The sequence below is a fragment of the Salvelinus alpinus genome, chromosome 21 (assembly GCF_045679555.1).
Source record: "Salvelinus alpinus chromosome 21, SLU_Salpinus.1, whole genome shotgun sequence".
Classification (NCBI taxonomy): Eukaryota; Metazoa; Chordata; class Actinopteri; order Salmoniformes; family Salmonidae; genus Salvelinus; species Salvelinus alpinus.
The window spans coordinates 18,643,070-18,662,659 of NC_092106.1; the positions used below are offsets into that span (position 1 = coordinate 18,643,070).

Here is a 19,590-nt window from a genome sequence, read left to right on the forward strand (position 1 = left end):
TGCAGTCTGTCTTCTACTGTCTCATTATGTCCTCATGGACCATACTGCTGCAGTCTGTCTTCTACTGTCTCATTATGTCTTCATGGACCATACTGCTGCAGTCTGTCTTCTACTGTCTCATTATGTCCTCATGGACCATACTGCTGCAGTCTGTTTTCTACTGTCTCATTATGTCCTCATGGACCATACTGCTGTAGTCTGTCTTCTACTGTCTCATTATGTCCTCATGGACCATACTGCTGCAGTCTGTTTTCTACTGTCTCATTATGTCCTCATGGACCATACTGCTGCAGTCTGTCTTCTACTGTCTCATTATGTCTTCATGGACCATACTGCTGCAGTCTGTTTTCTACTGTCTCATTATGTCCTCATGGACCATACTGCTGTAGTCTGTCTTCTACTGTCTCATTATGTCCTCATGGACCATACTGCTGCAGTCTGTTTTCTACTGTCTCATTATGTCCTCATGGACCATACTGCTGTAGTCTGTCTTCTACTGTCTCATTATGTCCTCATGGACCATACTGCTGCAGTCTGTCTTCTACTGTCTCATTATGTCCTCATGGACCATACTGCTGCAGTCTGTTTTCTACTGTCTCATTATGTCCTCATGGACCATACTGCTGTAGTCTGTCTTCTACTGTCTCATTATGTCCTCATGGACCATACTGCTGCAGTCTGTCTTCTACTGTCTCATTATGTCCTCATGGACCATACTGCTGCAGTCTGTCTTCTACTGTCTCATTATGTCCTCATGGACCATACTGCTGCAGTCTGTCTTCTACTGTCTCATTATGTCCTCATGGACCATACTGTTGCAGTCTGTCTTCTACTGTCTCATTATGTCCTCATGGACCATACTGCTGCAGTCTGTCTTCTACTGTCTCATTATGCCCTCATGGACCATACTGATGTAGTCTGTCTGTCCACATTTTCTGTTTTATACAAACCATGGTCTCTCCTCTCTGACTACCTGCCTCTGGACCTGCGCTTCACACCTGAGCACAGAGCCAGACAATTACATGACATTTCCTTACTTTATTCATCCTTTCTTTACTTTTTCTTTCTTTCTCAAGGTGGAGGGAGTTGGGGTTGGTTGAGGCCTGTGTAATGGAAGGAGTTGGGGTTGGTTGAGGCCTGTGTAATGGAGGGAGTTGGGGTTGGTTGAAGCCTGTGTAATGGAAGGAGTTGGGGTTGGTTGAGGCCTGTGTAATGGAAGGAGTTGGGGTTGGTTGAGGCCTGTGTAATGGAAGGAGTTGGGGTTGGTTGAGGCCTGTGTAATGGAGGGAGTTGGGGTTGGTTGAGGCCTGTGTAATGGAAGGAGTTGGGGTTGGTTGAGGCCTGTGTAATGGAGGGAGTTGGGGTTGGTTGAAGCCTGTGTAATGGAAGGAGTTGGGGTTGGTTGAGGCCTGTGTAATGGAAGGAGTTGGGGTTGGTTGAGGCCTGTGTGATGGAAGGAGTTGGGGTTGGTTGAGGCCTGTGTAATGGAGGGAGTTGGGGTTGGTTGAGGCCTGTGTAATGGAAGGAGTTGGGGTTGGTTGAGGCCTGTGTAATGGAGGGAGTTGGGGTTGGTTGAGGCCTGTGTAATGGAGGGAGTTGGGGTTGGTTGAGGCCTGTGTGATGGAGGGAGTTGGGGTTGGTTGAGGCCTGTGTGATGGAGGGAGTTGGGGTTGGTTGAGGCCTGTGTGATGGAGGGAGTTGGGGTTGGTTGAGGCCTGTGTGATGGAAGGAGTTGGGGTTGGTTGAGGCCTGTGTGATGGAAGGAGTTGGGGTTGGTTGAGGCCTGTGTGATGGAAGGACGTTGGGGTTGGTTGAGGGCCTGTGTGATGGAAGGAGTTGGGGTTGGTTGAGGCCTGTGTGATGGAAGGAGTTGGGGTTGGTTGAGGCCTGTGTGATGGAAGGACGTTGGGGTTGGTTGAGGCCTGTGTAATGGAGGGAGTTGGGGTTGGTTGAGGCCTGTGTAATGGAAGGAGTTGGGGTTGGTTGAGGCCTGTGTGATGGAAGGAGTTGGGGTTGGTTGAGGCCTGTGTGATGGAAGGAGTTGGGGTTGGTTGAGGCCTGTGTAATGGAGGGAGTTGGGGTTGGTTGAGGCCTGTGTGATGGAAGGAGTTGTGGTTGGTTGAGGCCTGTGTAATGGAGGGAGTTGGGGTTGGTTGGGGCCTGTGTGATGGAGGGAGTTGGTTGGGGCCTGTGTGATGGAGGAAGTTGGGGTTGGTTGAGGCCTGTGTGATGGAGGGAGTTGGGGTTGGTTGAGGGCTGTGTGATGGAGGGAGTTGGGGTTGGTTGAGGGCTGTGTGATGGAGGGAGTTGGGGTTGGTTGAGGGCTGTGTGATGGAGGGAGTTGGGGTTGGTTGAGGGCTGTGTGATGGAGGGAGTTGGGGTTGGTTGAGGGCTGTGTGATGGAGGGCGTTGGGGTTGGTTGAGGCCTGTGTGATGGAGGGCGTTGGGGTTGGTTGAGGCCTGTGTAATGAAGGGAGTTGGGGTTGGTTGGGGCCTGTGTCATGGAGGACGTTGGGGTTGGTTGAGGGCCTGTGTGATGTTGGGGTTGGTTGAGGCCTGTGTGATGGAGGGCGTTGGGGTTGGTTGGGGCCTGTGTTATGGAGGACGTTGGGGTTGGTTGAGGGCTGTGTGATGGAGGGCGTTGGGGTTGGTTGAGGCCTGTGTGATGGAGGGAGTTGGGGTTGGTTGAGGCCTGTGTGATGGAGGGAGTTGGGGTTGGTTGGGGCCTGTGTCATGGAGGGCGTTGGGGTTGGTTGGGGCCTGTGTCATGGAGGGCGTTGGTTGGGGCCTGTGTCATGGAGGGCGTTGGTTGGGGCCTGTGTCATGGAGGGCGTTGGTTGGGGCCTGTGTCATGGAGGGAGTTGGTTGGGGCCTGTGTCATGGAGGGAGTTGGGGTTGGTTGGGGCCTGTGTCATGGAGGGAGTTGGTTGGGGCCTGTGTCATGGAGGGCGTTGGTTGGGGCCTGTGTCATGGAGGGCGTTGGTTGGGGCCTGTGTCATGGAGGGCGTTGGTTGGGGCCTGTGTCATGGAGGGAGTTGGTTGGGGCCTGTGTCATGGAAGGAGTTATGCTTGGTTGGGGCCTGTGTGATGGAGGGAGTTGGGGTTGGTTGAGGGCCTGTGTGATGGAGGGAGTTGGGGTTGGTTGAGGCCTGTGTGATGGAGGGAGTTGGGGTTGGTTGGGACCTGTGTCATGGAGGGAGTTGGTTGGGGCCTGTGTCATGGAGGGAGTTGGTTGGGGTCTGTGTGATGGAATAAGGAGTTGGGGTGTGTTTGTGGCTGTAGTGTGCTGTGTTTTTACAACTTGTGTTTTATAGCTGCTGTTAAACAGCATTGGGTCCACGGTTCCTGCAGTTGGAGTTATTAGATAAGAAACCTAATATAAATCAGAGCCGAGGGGTCTGGCAGGCTGGGGAAAGGAGAGCCGTGACGCTGGGCGACAGGACTAATTCTTTCAGTGTGTCGGGGTTGCCGGGAGGTTGCTGGGGGGTTGCCGGGAGGATAAGGTGATATCGGGTGTCCAGCCTCTGGTTCTGTCGCCTAAACTCAAGTTTCCTATGTTTCCCCCTCTCTCCTCTTCTTCCACATTCACTCCGTTTCCCTCTCTCCTATCCTCCTCCTCCACATTCCCCGTTCAACTTTTCTCCTCTGTTTTCCCCTCTCCTTTTCTGCTCCATGTTCAGTCTGTTTCTCCCTCTGGTCTCTTCTACTCCTCTAACTTCAGTCTTTCTCCCTTCACCTCTTTCACTCACACTTCCCCCTCTCACAGACAGGCCAGAAAGAGGCACAGCACTTGCTGGACAAACCATACAGCAACACTATGCATGTGCACTCACAATATAATGCAACCACGAAGCTGAGGTAATGATGTCCTGTCAATGGTGTTTATTATAGACAGCACTGACCTCTGCTGGACATTCAATTGGATTTGAACTGATAGGGTTTATCAGTGGAGTTTATCCACAAAACAGCTGACTTTATCAGCATATGCATTTTCTGTTTTTCAAATCAACACACTTCAGAATGCAAATAGAATACTCTGTAAAACATCCAAATCATCCGGCCAACCAGAGAAATGGTAGGTTGAATGTCCATTTCATTTTCGTCTGAAGTTCAACTTTGCCCTTATTTGGCAAATATGTTGTCTGAAGTAGTAGCAACTTGGTTGAAAGAATAAGTGAGCCAACTGGTCTTAGACTGCTGCTTTAAATATAATGTCAAACCACAGATATTTTCCAATGACCTCAGCAACGAGACATGCTGATTCCAAAGACAAGGGATGTGTCCCAAATGGCACCCTATTACCTATATATTGCACTACTTTTGGGTGCCATTGTAGTGCACTATATAGGGAATAGAGTGCCATTTGCCATGCACAAAGGGCTTCCAAAATGTCTTGTGTGGTTTTGTGGCTTTGCATCCTGTCGCTAGGAATAAGGACTTCTGGTACTAATCTGTATTTTAGGCACTAAGGGAAAAATATGGGCAACGGTTAGGAACAAATATGGTTCTGTGGTGAGACAGCTATCTATCTCAGAAATGTAATAATGTGTGCTACATGCAATACAGGCAGTATTGAGTAAAGATAGAGTAAAGATAGAGTAAAGATAGAGTTAAGGAGCATGTCTGTTGAATCAGCTAGTTCAAATCAAATCGTACTGATCGGGTACACATATTTTGCAGAAGTTATCGCAGGTGCCGCGAAAGGCTTATGTTTCAAGCTCCAACAGTGCAGTATACCTAACAATACAAAGAATACCCACCACTCCAAAAAAATAAAAAATAATAATATCAGAACTAGCAATGTCAGAGTCCAGAACGCACACATACAGTACCAGTCAAAAGTTTGGACCCACCTACTCATTCAAGGGTTTTTCTTTATTTTTACGACAGTAGTTTCTACATTGTTTAATAATAGTGAAGACATCAAAACTTTCAAATAGCAAATATGGAATCATGTAGTCACCAACAGAGTGTTAAATTTGAGAATCTAAGTAGCCACCCTTTGCCTTGATGACAGCTTTGCACACTCTTGGAATTCTCTCAACCAGCTTCACCTGGAATGCTTTCCAAAAGTCTTGAAGGAGTTCTCACATATGCTGAGCACTTGTTGGCTGATTTTCCTTCTCTCTGCGGTCCAAATCATCCCAAACCATCTCAATTGGGTTGAGGTCGGGTGATTGTGGAGGCCAGGTCATCTGATGCAGCACTCCATCGCTCTCCTTCTTGGTCAAATAGCCCTTACACAGCCTGGAGGTGTGTTGGGTCATTGTCCTGTTGAAAAACAAATGATAGTCCCACTAAGCGCAAACCAGATGGGATGGCGTATCGCTGCAGAATGTTGTGGTAGCCATGCTGGTTAAGTGTGCCTTGAATTCTAAATAAATCACAGACAGTGTCACCATTAAAGCATCACCACACAATCACAACTCCTCCTCCATGCTCACGGTGGGAACCGCACATGCAGAGATCATCCGTTCACTTACTCTGCGTCTCACAAAGCCACAGCGGTTGGAACCAAAAATCTCAAATTTGGACTCATCAGACCAAAGGACACATTCCCCGGTCTAATGTCCATTGCTCGTGTTTCTTGTCCCAAGCAAGTCTCTTCTTCTTATTGATGTGCTTTAGTAGTGGTTTATTTGCAGCAATTCCACCATAAAAAAATATTATTTTAAATTAAAACAGTTGACGTTAAGATGTATCTGTTACTTAAGCATTTATTTGGGCTGCAATTTCTGAAGCTGGTAACTCTAATGAACGTATCCTCTGCAGCAGAGGTAACTCTGGGTCTTCCTTTCCTGTGGCGGTCCTCATGAGAGCCAGTTTTATTATAGTGCTTGATGGTTTTTGCAACTGCATTTGAAGAAACTTTCAAAGTTGTTGACATTTTCCGGATTGACTGGCCTTCATGTTTTAAAGAAATTATGGTATCAATCAAACATCTGTGGGTGGTATCTAACACTGGGCAAAAACTGGTTAAATCAATGTGGAAAACTGATTGGATTTGCAAAAAGTCATCAACGTAAGGGAATTATGTCTTTTTTTTACTCTTAACCCAATTCCAATGACATGGTGACATTTTTTGAAGGATTTTATTTTGAATTCACTTTAGTTGACAACTCAACCAAATGTAAATCAAAAGTAGATGTTGAAATGACACAGTGGGATTGATTGATCAATTTCACGGTGTGTTGATTGCTTTTGCCTGGCTCTAATGGTCCGAAAGTAAAGAATCAAACTACACACACTTGAGATATTTACAACCGGTAGAAAGCTACAGTAGCCCAATTCTTCTGGCAAGTAGTATGGCTGCAATCAGGCGAGCAGTAGCCAGAGACTTGGTAGTGCTGGCTAATGCTGCTGAAAACGACACCTCTCCAGATTACCTGCTTTTCCGTGTGGAGGTGTAACGAAGTTAAGAACGTAACGTCACTCCACAGCTAGCTTGAAATGTCGCTGAAGGGGCTATCCAATTAGTAGCTTTTGCATAGCTCAATCGGTTAGCACCTGGTTTAAGTCCAGTCAGTGGCAAGTTCAGGGAGGCACCGGTGTATGCTAAGCTAGCACACTGACCCCGTTTATAGAGGCATGCATCAAAAACTTGAGTCAGCTAGCTGGTACAACAGAAACAGAAGTGAACCCGTTAGTTCTTAATTCTTAATTTTAATTTGGATGAAGTTGCCTGGTGACTTCGCCAGAGTTGAAGTGATAACAGAGAGTCCTGGTGCAGTACACTATAGACGATTGCCGTCTGGGCCATCATAATCACGCCGTTGTTCAACTGGTCGTTCAGTACAGTACCGTTTCTGTTTAATTAAATGTTAAACACCGTTCTGACTTACTGAACGAACCCCAGGCAAATGCAACAGAGCACTGCGCCGTGACATTAATTAACTTATGGTGTGTTAGATACCACCAATATGTTTTTGCTTATTATCATTTGGAGGAAGAAATACATAAATAACTGAAGAAATAATAAAAAGGAATGAAAGTGGGATTAATTATTAAAATAATTATGTATCTATGTGTGCATTCATTCATCCATTTATATGTGCATTTATTTATTTATGCATTTATAATGATGGCAGGTTTGGTCCTCCATAAAAAAACACATTTAGCATGATAATGTATAATGTTATTTAAAAAACTGTTATAATGTAGACAATTATACATTGGTTATTCATATTTTGCTAGCCCATGGGAGACCCCAGCAAATGCTCTGTGGTAATTGGCTACTGTCACCTCTCATTTTTCGTGACGAATATGTTTTATACAATCTGATTGGTTTGTGGGACTTGCTTTCACGGCGGGAACTTCTAGCTAGCTAGTCAGGTATGTTTACAGTTAGCTAACAAGCCGTGTATATCAAATTTGTAGATACAAAGGTAAATTAACACCATTCAAACATGAATTTCATTGATATTGTAAATAGCTAGTTCGTTTATGCTTGCTGAAAGTTGTGGTAGATGGAGGCTATATAAGCTAGCAAGGACAGCTAGCTAGTTACCTAGTACTTCAAATCACACAGATAAAAGTGAAAGCGGTTAATTTAGCTTAAGCTAACCTTAAGAAGCAAACAGTCTGTTTCCAGTAGCAAACGTCACATTTTAGCGCTTGATGTTAGTTTTGCTGTGTGCGTTATGACAGATTGCTTGCTAGCTCGATAAGCTACCGTAACTAGATGCAGAGAATTATATTTCGCAAAAAGCAAATAACTAGATCTAGCTAGTTAACTAGTCAGAGCCATATTGTGAGGGGGATGTGACCAATTGGTGTGAATGATATTGTCAGTTGTAGCAACATGTAACGTTACTGGCTTCAAGCTTGTTTTTATTTTTTTTCAGATAGTATACCAGTTGGACAAGGCAGTCACCATGGCTGCTCCCCCAGTGGAGTACACCATAGGAGGGGTGAAGATACAGTTCCCTTGTAAAGCCTACCCCTCGCAGCTGGCCATGATGAACTCTGTAAGTGTGTAAGCATCACACACTTTTAACCATGGGTGATTTTCAAAAGTCTTTCCTTGATTACTCGTCCTCTCTCCTTGCCTTCTCCTTAAAAGGTCAGAGGGAAGCAAGGAGACTGGAGGATAAGATCTGAGGAGTGGAAAAACTTTTGAGATTCACCCCATATCCCATAAATACTGTATGTAGTTAGCCTACTCTGTGTTATCAGTCTGTTATTGAGTGTGTGACTGACTAACCCCTGTTGTTTTGTGTGATTGTCTCCCCAGATAGTGCGAGGGCTGAATCATGGACAGCACTGTCTATTGGAGAGCCCTACAGGGAGTGGCAAGAGCCTAGCCCTGCTCTGCTCTGCCCTGGCCTGGCAGCAGGCACAATATGGTAAGGGTGCTGTTTAGACAACCTCTTATGAGTTTTGATTCTTGGCTTATTTGCATTCACAAGCAATGCTTTTATTTTACATTTCTGGTCCACATAAAGCATTACTACATGTAGTGTATATTCAAGTGTAGCATATTCTGCAGCTGTATACTAGAAATCATAGTTTCTGAGGTTAACTGATGATGATTCCAGTATGTATGTCCTGTGTGTGTCCAGGTAAGCTTGAACAGGACGGCAGCAGTCCTACAGAGGGTAAGAAGCCAGCTGTCACCACCCCCTGTCAGTGTGCCTGTCATAGCAAACCCGCCAGTGTCCCAGACAACAGGCCCAAAGCACTAGCCACTGTGGTGGTGGACCTCACAGGCTCACCGGAGGTAGTGATGGCACAGAGCTCATCTTCTCCCACAGACCCAGGTAATCTTAGTTGAGAAACAGTAATAGTGAGATTCCTAACCACTTAGCCATCCACTATGTTGGTCAGTGTTAGAGGTCGACCGATTAATCGGAATGGCCGATTAATTAGGGCCGATTTCAAGTTTTCATAACAATCAATATTTTTGGACACCGATTATGACCGATTACATTGCACTCCATGAGGAGACTGCGTGGCAGGCTGACTACCTGTTATGCAAGTGCAGCAAGGAGCCAAGGTAAGGTGCTAGCTAACATTCAACTTATCTTATGAAAAACAATCAATCTTAACATAATCACTAGTTAACTACACATGGTTGATGATATTACTAGTTAACTAGCTTGTCCTGCGTTGCATATAATCGATGCGGTGCCTGTTAATTTATCATTGAATCACAGCCTACTTCGCCAAACGGGTGATTTAACAAGCGCATTTGCGAAAAAAGCACTGTTGTTGAACCAATGTGTACTTGACCATAAATATCCACGCCTTTCTTAAAACCAATACACAAGTATATATTTTTAAACCTGCATATTTAGTTAATATTGCCTGCTAACATGAATTTCATTTTAACTAGGGAAATTGTGTCACTTCTCTTGCGTTCTGTGCAAGCAGAGTCAGGGTATATGCAGCATTTTGGGCCGCCTTGCTCGTTGCGAACTGTGTGAAGACCATTTCTTCCTAACAAGGACCGTAATTAATTTGCCAGAATTGTACATAATTATGATGTAACATTGAAGGTTGTGCAATGTAACAGCAATATTTAGACTTAGGGATTCCACCCGTTAGATAAATTACGGAACGGTTCCTTTTTCACTGAAAGAATAAACGTTTTGTTTTAGAAATTATAGTTTCCGGATTTGTCTATATTAATGACCTAAGGCTCGTATTTCTGTGTGTTATTATATTATAATTAAGTCTATGATTTGATAGAGCAGTCTGGCTGAGCGGTGGTAGGCAGCAGCAGGCTCGTAAGCATTCATTCAAACGGCACTTTCCTGCATTTGCCAGCAGCTCTTCACTGTGCTTCAAGCATTGCGCTGTTTATGACTTCAAGCCTATCAACTCCCGAGATTAGGCTGGCAATACTATAGTGCCTATAAGAACATCCAATAGTCAAAGGTATATGAAATACAAATGGTATAGAGAGAAGTAGTCCTTTAATAACTACAACCTAAAACTTCTTAACTGGGAATATTGAAGACTCATGTTAAAAGGAACCACCAGCTTTCATATGTTCTGAGCAAGGAACTTAAACTTTAGATTTTTTAATGGCACATTTTGCACTTTTACTTTCTTCTCCAATACTTTGTTTTTGCATTATTTAAACCAAATTGAACATGTTTCATTATTTATTTGAGACTAAATTGATTTTATTGATGTATTATTTTAAGTTAAAATAAGTGTTCATTCATTATTGTTGTAATTGTCATTATTTTATATATATATATATATATATATATATATATATATATTTGTAATAATGACAATTACAATACTGAATGAACACTTATTTTAACTTAAAATAATAACCGGTATCGGCTTTTTTGGGTCCTCCAATAATCTGTGTCGGCGTTGAAAAATCATAATCGGTCGACCTCTAGTCAGTGTGACTGGGGGATGCCCAGGGGGTGAATATTTCCATTCTAACCCAGCACTAATAAAACATATGATTCAACAAATGAAGGGCTTGGTGATTATTTTATTAGTTGAATACAGTGTATTCGCGCTGAGTTCGAACAGAAATGTGCACCCCGTTGGGATCACCTCAGGAATGGATTGAGAAAAACCATTTGTACTGCAGTGTAAGTCTTATTCCCAATCCCCTAGCTCAGCTCAGTTTGTACATTTTCAATTCAATACAAATGTTGATACCTTTGTCTGTCTGTTCAGTGCCCCCACCACCAGAGGAGTACAAGCCCAAGTCTCTAGCCTCTCGTCTGTCTGACAAGGTCCAGACCTCCCTCACCTCCGAGGATGATGACTTCCAGCCTGATAGGAAACGCATCCGCACCCCTGCCATGGAGCAGAAGGTAGGACACCTTATAGAACTTAATGTATTTTTATGGGTAGCCATATTAACAATAAGTTTAACCATTCTGATTTGTCCCCGTTTCAAGTTCTAGGGCATACAAAATCTGCATGTATGCTGATTGTCAGTTCTTTGCTGCCTTGAATGCCTAAAGAAGTATTTGACATCTCAGGAACTACTTAAACAAGATATAAAGATCTTATAATCTATGCAGGCCTGTGCTGATGATACACCTTTAGTGTTTTATGTTTTTTATAGGACACTGTACAAAATTCAGTCAATAATAACATAAACCCTTACTCTCTGTTTCCCTCAGGGTCGTAAGAGGAGATGCTTGGAGCAGGGAGTGGTGTTTATAGATGATGAGCCAGAAGGAGAGCGGCCAGTGCCTGGAGCACAGACCTGGACTGTGGAGCTGAGTACCCAGGCACAGACTATAGACCTGCCCCTTGATAGAAACTGCTGTGTGAGTACATCTACTGTATCTTAACTAAGGATATGTTGCCAGTTGCCTGTAAGTGCTGATCTAAATTGATGGACCTTCCCCCTGAGGCGCACTATGTGAGTACTTCTATTCTAAACTAAGGATATGTTGCTTTTTAATGCTGACCTAGGATCAGCTCAACTGATGGTAGGGCTGGGAAATATATTGTGTATACCGGTACAGATCCACATACCGATATGGATTTTTACCGTCTACAAAGATATTTTGATACAGTGCTAAATTGAATGAAAAGTTCTACAAATTGGACTACTTTCACAGGCAGTTGTGACCTAGTTCTGACATTTCTTGATTTCCTATTTTTTTGGTATTATGTATTGTTTAACATTTTACTGCGTTGTTAGGAGCTAGTAACATAAGTATTTCGCTGCACCCGCTATGACATCTGCTAAACTGTGTACGTGACCAATAAACTTGGATTTGATTTAGTTTGGTTGAGTATAAAACCATCAAAATGTAGAAAGTCCATTCAAATCACTTAGAATTCATTTGTTTCCATCATAGGCTCATGCACTACTCATAAAATACATTAAAACCCATACCGCCATACCGTTAAAAATGAGGAAAATATTGTGATATGATAATTATTTTGGCCATATCGCCCAGCCCTAACTGATGGACCTGCCCCCTGAGGCACACTATTGTGTGAGTACATCTATTTTTAACTAAGGATATGTTGCTTTTTAATGCTGATCTAGGATCAGCTCAACTGACTACCACTTTAATGCCAACCATTAGAATCCATGAAGATAAGCATTTTAGTGTTGTACAGCTACACAATTTTGTTCCGCTACCCAAGTACTACATTGTGTCCACTGGGTGGCAGCATAGCCTATTTAATTTGTGACTGTGCTCCATTTGGCATTGTTCTCACATTTCTTATGTGCCAAGTGAATGTGTCATGTAATATAGGTTGTGTTTAGAATGCATAAGGCAGGAGGAGAAGGGGGTAAAAAAGAAATGAAGAGGAGGTGGAAGGAGGAGAAAGTTCCCTCCCGCTGTTCATCTTGCGTTCCCCAGCTGATAACTGAACGGCTCCTCTCTGCTGTGAACTGCTGACTGAAGTCATGAATGGGGCTCTTTGATGGGATAGAGCTCCACTTTTAATTAAGAGGGTTTGCCTCGCCTCGCCGCTGATCTGTGAAAGCCAGGGATAAATATTGAATTGGGTTCACCTGCTGGTTACTGAGCCCTGGGACCTAAAGGGATAAACCCATGCTTTCTGAGGAGGGAGGGCTGGGTGGCCATTCGGGGGGCCCCACAACCTCACACCTGTGCCAGTTGCAGACCAGTGTGCATCCCAAATGGGGCCCTATTCCATACATAGTCCACTACTTTTGACTAGAGCCCAATGGGCCCTGTTCAAAAGTAATGCACTATATAGGGAATAGCGTGCCATTTGGGATTCACTCCAGAGCAGAGGGGTGATGGCTAGTTTGTGTCATGTCTCCTAAGGTATTTGATCAGGATGGCACTGCAGTCATCTTTTTGAGACTTAGCCAGCCCACCCCCTCCCTGTGTGTGTGTTTTTTTTATGTGCACCCCACCTCCCACTGGAATGCATTCCGAACCTTGAAGGTTGAGGACTGAGGAGCAAATTGGCGTCCAGCGAGCGGCGCCAGAGAGCCAGCCTGTCCCCGCCAACCCCCCACCACCATCACCTGGCCCCCCGGAGTGTGAGATTCCTGTCTCTCAGGTGTCAGCTGTGCAATGCTGAAACTCAAAAGCACATAGGGCTGGAATCGGCTAGGTCTACGTGGCCAAAAGTATACTGAGTGACTGAGAACCACACCAACACCTACATCCAGGGCATGGTTTTGACTGTCGCTGCCCTGACAATAAGGATGACGCTAGTACTGTTTGAAACATACCAAGTGATATCCTTGAGGGGGTTTCTTATGAACACTGTAGGGAGAAGCCACAAGCAAGGTAATATGGTGCCATTTGGGAGGCAGCTTCTGTGAGTTAAGGGGATAAAGAACCCTGAGCTGACATGATGAATAAACAGAGGGGCCTCTAGGGTCCCCTAGTAGGATCAGGTTACAGCAGGGCCAGATCATTGGAACAGACTAGTCGGCTTTGCGGCTCCGCTACTCGCCTGGGCAACAGAGCCTGATCACCTTACCTGCTGCTGCTGCCACGTTAAATAGGCCACTCCGCATGTCCCTCCTCCTACGGCGAGATCATGGCAAATAATTACTTATTCATCGACAGGTGGGGGGAGGGGGCCACTGCTGAAAAGAGACCCTTGTCAAGAGGCAGCAGCAGGAAACTGCTGACAAGGGTATCCCTTTACATGCCTGTCCCCATCCGAGGCGCAGACCGACACGGTTTGGGGCTTCGCTGGGCTCATAGGAGCGAGCAGACACCCCCCTGGAATGGAATGTAGATAACTAACTAATGGGGCCTGATGGTGTTGCCTGCCCTCTGCAACAGACACACAGCGGCTCATTCATTCAACACTGGACAGTTCCACCCACCGCTGCTGCCTGTTGCTCCATGTGTGATGCTGAGAGTGAGAGTGAATACCTGTTCAATCAAGGGAAAAGTGGCTGAGCTCAGTTAGGGTCCCCTAACACACATTGTAATATTGAATGGTTTGAGAAGGAGCGTTAAGGAGGGTTACCTGAACCGCCTGGCCCCTCTAGTCTCAACTGAAGCACCACAGGCTCAGCTAGCTTGATCTGCTGGCAGAGAGGTGTAACACACACCCTGAGCTTTCCTTTATACGGTGAGGGATATAAACCGGTTGGTGCCAGATTGTAAAAGATGGAAGAGAGTGAGGGATTTCTTATTATTTTAAAAGCAGGACTTATGCAGTTACTAAGGTTTATGTTAGTGTTATTGAAAGGGTTGGAGTGTCCCACTTAAAAGAGCTCACCACCTGACTGGTATTGGTTTCAGCAGCGCTGTCGGCTACACTTCACCTGTATGTCAAGAGAAAGGGACGCCACACATCCACTGTGGTTACTGACAGCCAATTAAAAAGCAGCTACACTTTCACATCCCCAACAATGGCCACATATCAGCTTTCAGTAGTCAGAGAATGTCATCTAACCATGGCTGACAGGCAGTATTATGTGGATACACATTATTGCTATACTTTCCTATATGTTAACTACTAGAACATATAGAGTTCACCAGTTAAGAGATTCATCAGTTGTCTGGTATTGGTCATTACCTTTTTTTTATAGTGAGCAATGTAAAATTGAAGAGATTAAAGAGAACTCTCTTGATCTTGTTCTTTCTCCCCCCATGTCTTCCTCCATGTGTCCACCAGTCCCCCGTGGTTTCCTGCTCTCTCTGCCCCTGTGCCTCGTCAAAAGGCGGCCAGAATGGAGCCGCGGGGAAGTCTTCGAAGGAGAAGGACAAAGAGGGCAAGAAGAAACAAGTCCCCAAGATCTTCTTCGGCACGCGCACCCACAAACAGATCACTCAGATCGCCCACGAGATGAAGCGTACGCTCTACTCCTCCGCCCCCATGACCATCCTGTCCAGTAGGGACCACACCTGTGTTCACCCAGAGGTGGTGCCTCATTCCAACCGCAACGAACGCTGCAAGGAACTGCTGGAAGCCAAGAATGTGAGTAGAGTATAGACACACAGCACATACAGACCTACACATACATAGACCTAATACACACATAGGGTTACAAAGGGAGGGTATATTTCTAGAAACTTTTCTAAGTTTACCAGTAAACGTCTAGAAAATGTGTATCTTTCAAGGATTTTATGTAATCTATCACAAGACATCTGGTGGTCCTTTTGGTGCTTCAGATTTGTAGAAGTGTCTGTAATTATCTCTGGCCCTCTGTGTGTCCTTATCACATATTAAACATTATAAATAATTAAATATGATTTTCAAATACAGAATAGAATGACAAATCTGTAAAACATTTTCCTAAATATAAACCATCAACGTAGTGAGTATCATTGGTGTTTAATATGAGGGTTTCATGATATCCTTTATAATTTTTTTTACACACTTATGTATTTGACTATGTCAGTATGTATTTGTTAATATTTCAGCATCAAAATGAAGGCATTTGTGAAAATAGACAATAGTTGGAAAAGTTGCAGAGTTAATTGAAAATAATGCCATTGTTGATGCTTTTTAAATTAATTAGGCAATTTTCTCTTGAACCATATGGTCTGGTCTATCTGCTAGAAACTCATGGCCAATATAGACACAGATATAAAAAATGAATACTATATATGAATACTTTTTTTAAGTGATTCAAGGTTTCCTCTTAATTACTGAAGATTCCGGTAATTTTGGTAAACTACAGTTAGCTTTGCAACCCTATACACACTTTTTTTTGATCAAACCTGGAATTTTAACTGACGACTGTCCAATTTCTGGCCCGCTTCCCTAACCTCTGGCTCACCTACCGCCATTCTTTGTAGTAACATGATGTCCTCCTTAGTATCACCAATAGGGTCTTGTTGTGTAGAGCCGAGGTCAAGGCCTCTTGGCCTGCTCCACCCTATGGCTTAGACCAGCTCAGCTCCTAGATAGGCTACATTAGTGTTGCCCTGTTACCTCTCAATGGAGGTGGTTGGGCCTGAGTTGGATTCTTTTGAATGGAGATTTACCTCAATCCAAATGTGGAAACAACTCCTCCTCAGAAATGGAAACACACACACCTCCAATCCTGAGTTTGAGTGGTGTTTCTAATCCCAGTGACAGACACTTAAAGGGAGTGAATTCGAGCCGCCTCTGAGCTCTAGAAAGAAAGGCTTCTTAACCCAACCCCACAGTTAAAAGACAGGCAGACAACCCCCGTCACCGTCGCCCCGGGTGGCAATTACATAATATCCCCAATCGGTCAGACAGACTCTCTAGCAGGACGACGAGGCTTCAGACAGGTTTTGTGTCTGATGGGAGACTCTTTATAGTCAGTGTTACGGTCCTAACTCCTGTTCTCCTCAAGGTGAGGTGGCTAGTGTAATGAGCACCTATTACTCACACATACACACACACAAATGTGAGACTGATTGTATAATAAACCCCTATTGCGCTGTCACCAGAGGTGTCTACCTGTCCTGTCCGCCTCAGTCTACAGTCGACACAGTGACAGTGTCACATCCTGATCTGTTACAGAGAATGGGTGTCCCCGCGACAACCCCAGAGGATAGAATGACCACAGCTCCATTGCACTCATCCTACTTCTACCAGCCCTGTTTATCCCTCCACCCCCTCCACTCTCCAGTCCCCTAGGCCCTGTCTAAAGCCAGTCTCTTGTTACAACACTATACACCCCACTTTCTGGCTTTGACTGAGCTCAATTGGGTAAGACTCCTCTGTTGTGCTTTCTCTTTTTGTGGAGTCATGAAGTCAAATCACACCCCTAAGCTGCCATTGCCCCAATATAACAATTACTTGAGTGGACGCTAATCCTTTCACTTTCGCCACACACACACACGCACAAACACACACACACTGAACCGTTTGAAACAAAACTGTTTTAAGTGCCGAAGTTTATCCTTCATGTCTGGCAGAAAGTGAGGGCTCACCCACCGCTTTGATAGCTGCTTTTCCATGCCTTTGGCGGTAACGGAGCATAGTCATCACGTGTGTGTGTCACTGGGGAGCTGGCTGGTTGTGGCATGGTGGTATTTGAGGCGCCTCTGATGACCAGGTAATGGGTCTTCGGACATATACACACACTCAATATAGTCTGATACCAACATCAACTCTTCTGGCATTACCAATATCTCAGGGAATTTGTTACAATATTGTTTGGGGCGGGGGTAAATTCCAACCAACAGACTCATGTACTATGTGTGTAAACCATGATGAAGGTCTATTGCCCAAAGTGTCGGTTCTGAGAGGTCCTCAAGTTCACCAGTGTGCTGAAGTAAATAACTTTTCATGTGTGTATTGTCAAGGATGAAAACAACCCCTCTCTCTTTTTCCTACCACACGCAGGGCGTGTCGTGCCGCTTCAAAAACGGCGTGCACAAGATGCAGGACCAGAACACACTGCAGTGGGTCCATGGTCTCCACCAGGCCTGGGACATAGAGGACCTGGTTCGGCTGGGGGGCCGGCTGAGGGCCTGCTCCTACTACGCTGCCAGGGACCTCATGCAGGAAGCCTGTATCGTCTTCTGTCCCTACAACTACCTACTGGACCCCCTCATCAGGGAGAGCGTGAGTCTGGGGCTGGGGTGAGGAGGATGCAGGGTGGGGCGAGGGATGGAGGGAATTGTTGTTGGAGTGAGGGATGAGGATGTAGGCCAGAAGAAAGGTGGTTTCACACATTGAAGTATAGATGTGTTCTCCTTTACTTTTAGCTGAACATATTCTTTGACCACCACCTGGTCAAACCCACTGCATGTCTACTGGGGGAGAAAAGGAGTGAGGGGAGGCTATCTGTCTCTGTATGTCATATTTTCCCCTCCTGCCCTTCCCCTCTCCCCCCCTGCAGATGCAGATCAACCTGAAGGGTCAGATCGTGGTTCTGGATGAGGCCCACAACATAGAGGACTGTGCCAGGGAGAGTGCCAGCTACACCCTGAACAAACCCCAGCTGCTGTCTGCCCGGGAGGAGCTGGACGGCATGGTGACCCATAACATCAGACGCTCCAACCACGAACCCCTACGTGCCTTCTGCTGCTCCCTGCTCAAGTAAATAGACCCTAACCCCTCTAGGTAGACCCTAACCCCTCTAGGTAGACCCTAACCCCTCTAGGTAGACCCTAACCCCTCTAGGTAGACCCTAACCCCTCTGGGTAGACCCTAACCCCTCTGGGTAGACCCTAACCCCTCTGGGTAGACCCTAACCCCTCTGGGTAGACCCTAACCCCTCTGGGTAGACCCTAACCCCTCTGGGTAGACCCTAACCCCTCTGGGTAGACCCTAACCCCTCTGGGTAGACCCTAACCCCTCTGGGTAGACCCTAACCCCTCTGGGTAGACCCTAACCCCTCTGGGTAGACCCTAACCCCTCTGGGTAGACTCTAACCCCTCTGGGTAGACCCTAACCCCTCTGGGTAGACCCTAACCCCTCTGGGTAGACCCTAACCCCTCTGGGTAGACCCTAACCCCTCTGGGTAGACCCTAACCCCTCTGGGTAGACCCTAACCCCTCTGGGTAGACTCTAACCCCTCTGGGTAGACCCTAACCCCTCTGGGTAGACTCTAACCCCTCTGGGTAGACCCTAACCCCTCTGGGTAGACCCTAACCCCTCTGGGTAGACCCTAACCCCTCTGGGTAGACTCTAACCCCTCTGGGTAGACCCTAACCCCTCTGGGTAGACCCTAACCCCTCTGGGTAGACCCTAACCCCTCTAGGTAGACCCTAACCCCTCTGGGTAGACCCTAACCCCTCTAGGTAGACCCTAACCCCTCTTGGTAGACCCTAACCCCTCTTGGTAGACCCTAACCCCTCTGGGTAGACCCTAACCCCTCTGGGTAGACCCTAACCCCTCTGGGTAGACTCTAACCCCTCTGGGTAGACTCTAACCCCTCTGGGTAGACTCTAACCCCTCTGGGTAGACTCTAACCCCTCTGGGTAGACTCTAACCCCTCTGGGTAGACCCTAACCCCTCTGGGTAGACCCTAAACCCTCTGGGTAGACCCTAACCCCTCTGGGTAGACTCTAACCCCTCTGGGTAGACCCTAACCCCTCTGGGTAGACCCTAACCCCTCTAGGTAGACCCTAACCCCTCTGGGTAGACCCTAACCCCTCTGGGTAGACCCTAACCCCTCTGGGTAGACCCTAACCCCTCTGGGTAGACCCTAACCCCTCTGGGTAGATCCTAACCCCTCTAGGTAGACCCTAACCCCTCTAGGTAGACTCTAACCCCTCTAGGTCTTCTGCTGCAGCCTGCTCAGGTAAGACCTCCCTCTCATCACCTCCTCCCCTACTGAAACTACAGCAGTGTTTCTCTAGCTGTCTATGCCTGGTGCATGTTTTTCTTTCTAGGCCAGCACAAGCACAACTGGTCTAATCAACCCGTCTTGGTTAAACATGTAATCAATACTTCTAAAGAATATCTTCACTAGACTTTCCTCAATATCAAACAGTATTTCTAAGATGGCGTCCTCTCACACTCTCTCTCTCTCTCTCTGTCTGTCTCTTCCTCCTGTGGTGTAGCTGGATGCAGGAGAGCTGCAGTGTTCTGGCTGAAAGGGAGTATGAGATGTCTTGTAAGGTGTGGAACGGCAAGGAGGTTCTGGGACTCTTCCACACCATGGGCATCACTGCTGACACTTTTGCCATGCTGCAGGTCAGATAATGTTGTTGACCACCTGGGTCTCCGCTCACCTGTCTCTCTGTCTCAGTCCTTGTCTTT

At 46.0% G+C, this 19,590-nt stretch overlaps 1 protein-coding gene across 2 annotated transcripts in view; it reads left to right on the top strand.

Annotated features, from left to right (window-relative positions):
• Positions 1 to 7,303: 7,303 nt before the first annotated feature.
• brip1 (BRCA1 interacting helicase 1) overlaps positions 7,304 to 19,590 on the top strand; it is a 35,112-nt gene continuing 22,825 nt past the window's right edge. The window contains exons 1-10 of one of the 2 annotated variants that reach the window (XM_071357194.1): positions 7,304 to 7,332; positions 7,845 to 7,967; positions 8,234 to 8,345; positions 8,562 to 8,759; positions 10,651 to 10,790; positions 11,106 to 11,255; positions 14,572 to 14,874; positions 17,224 to 17,445; positions 17,723 to 17,922; positions 19,392 to 19,524. In XM_071357194.1, coding sequence (XP_071213295.1) covers positions 7,875 to 7,967; positions 8,234 to 8,345; positions 8,562 to 8,759; positions 10,651 to 10,790; positions 11,106 to 11,255; positions 14,572 to 14,874; positions 17,224 to 17,445; positions 17,723 to 17,922; positions 19,392 to 19,524 — 1,551 coding nt within the window. In that variant the 5' untranslated portion in view covers positions 7,304 to 7,332; positions 7,845 to 7,874. Of the gene's footprint in view, positions 7,386 to 7,844; positions 7,968 to 8,233; positions 8,346 to 8,561; positions 8,760 to 10,650; positions 10,791 to 11,105; positions 11,256 to 14,571; positions 14,875 to 17,223; positions 17,446 to 17,722; positions 17,923 to 19,391; positions 19,525 to 19,590 lie in introns of both variants that reach the window. The other variant, XM_071357193.1, reaches the window with a different exon arrangement.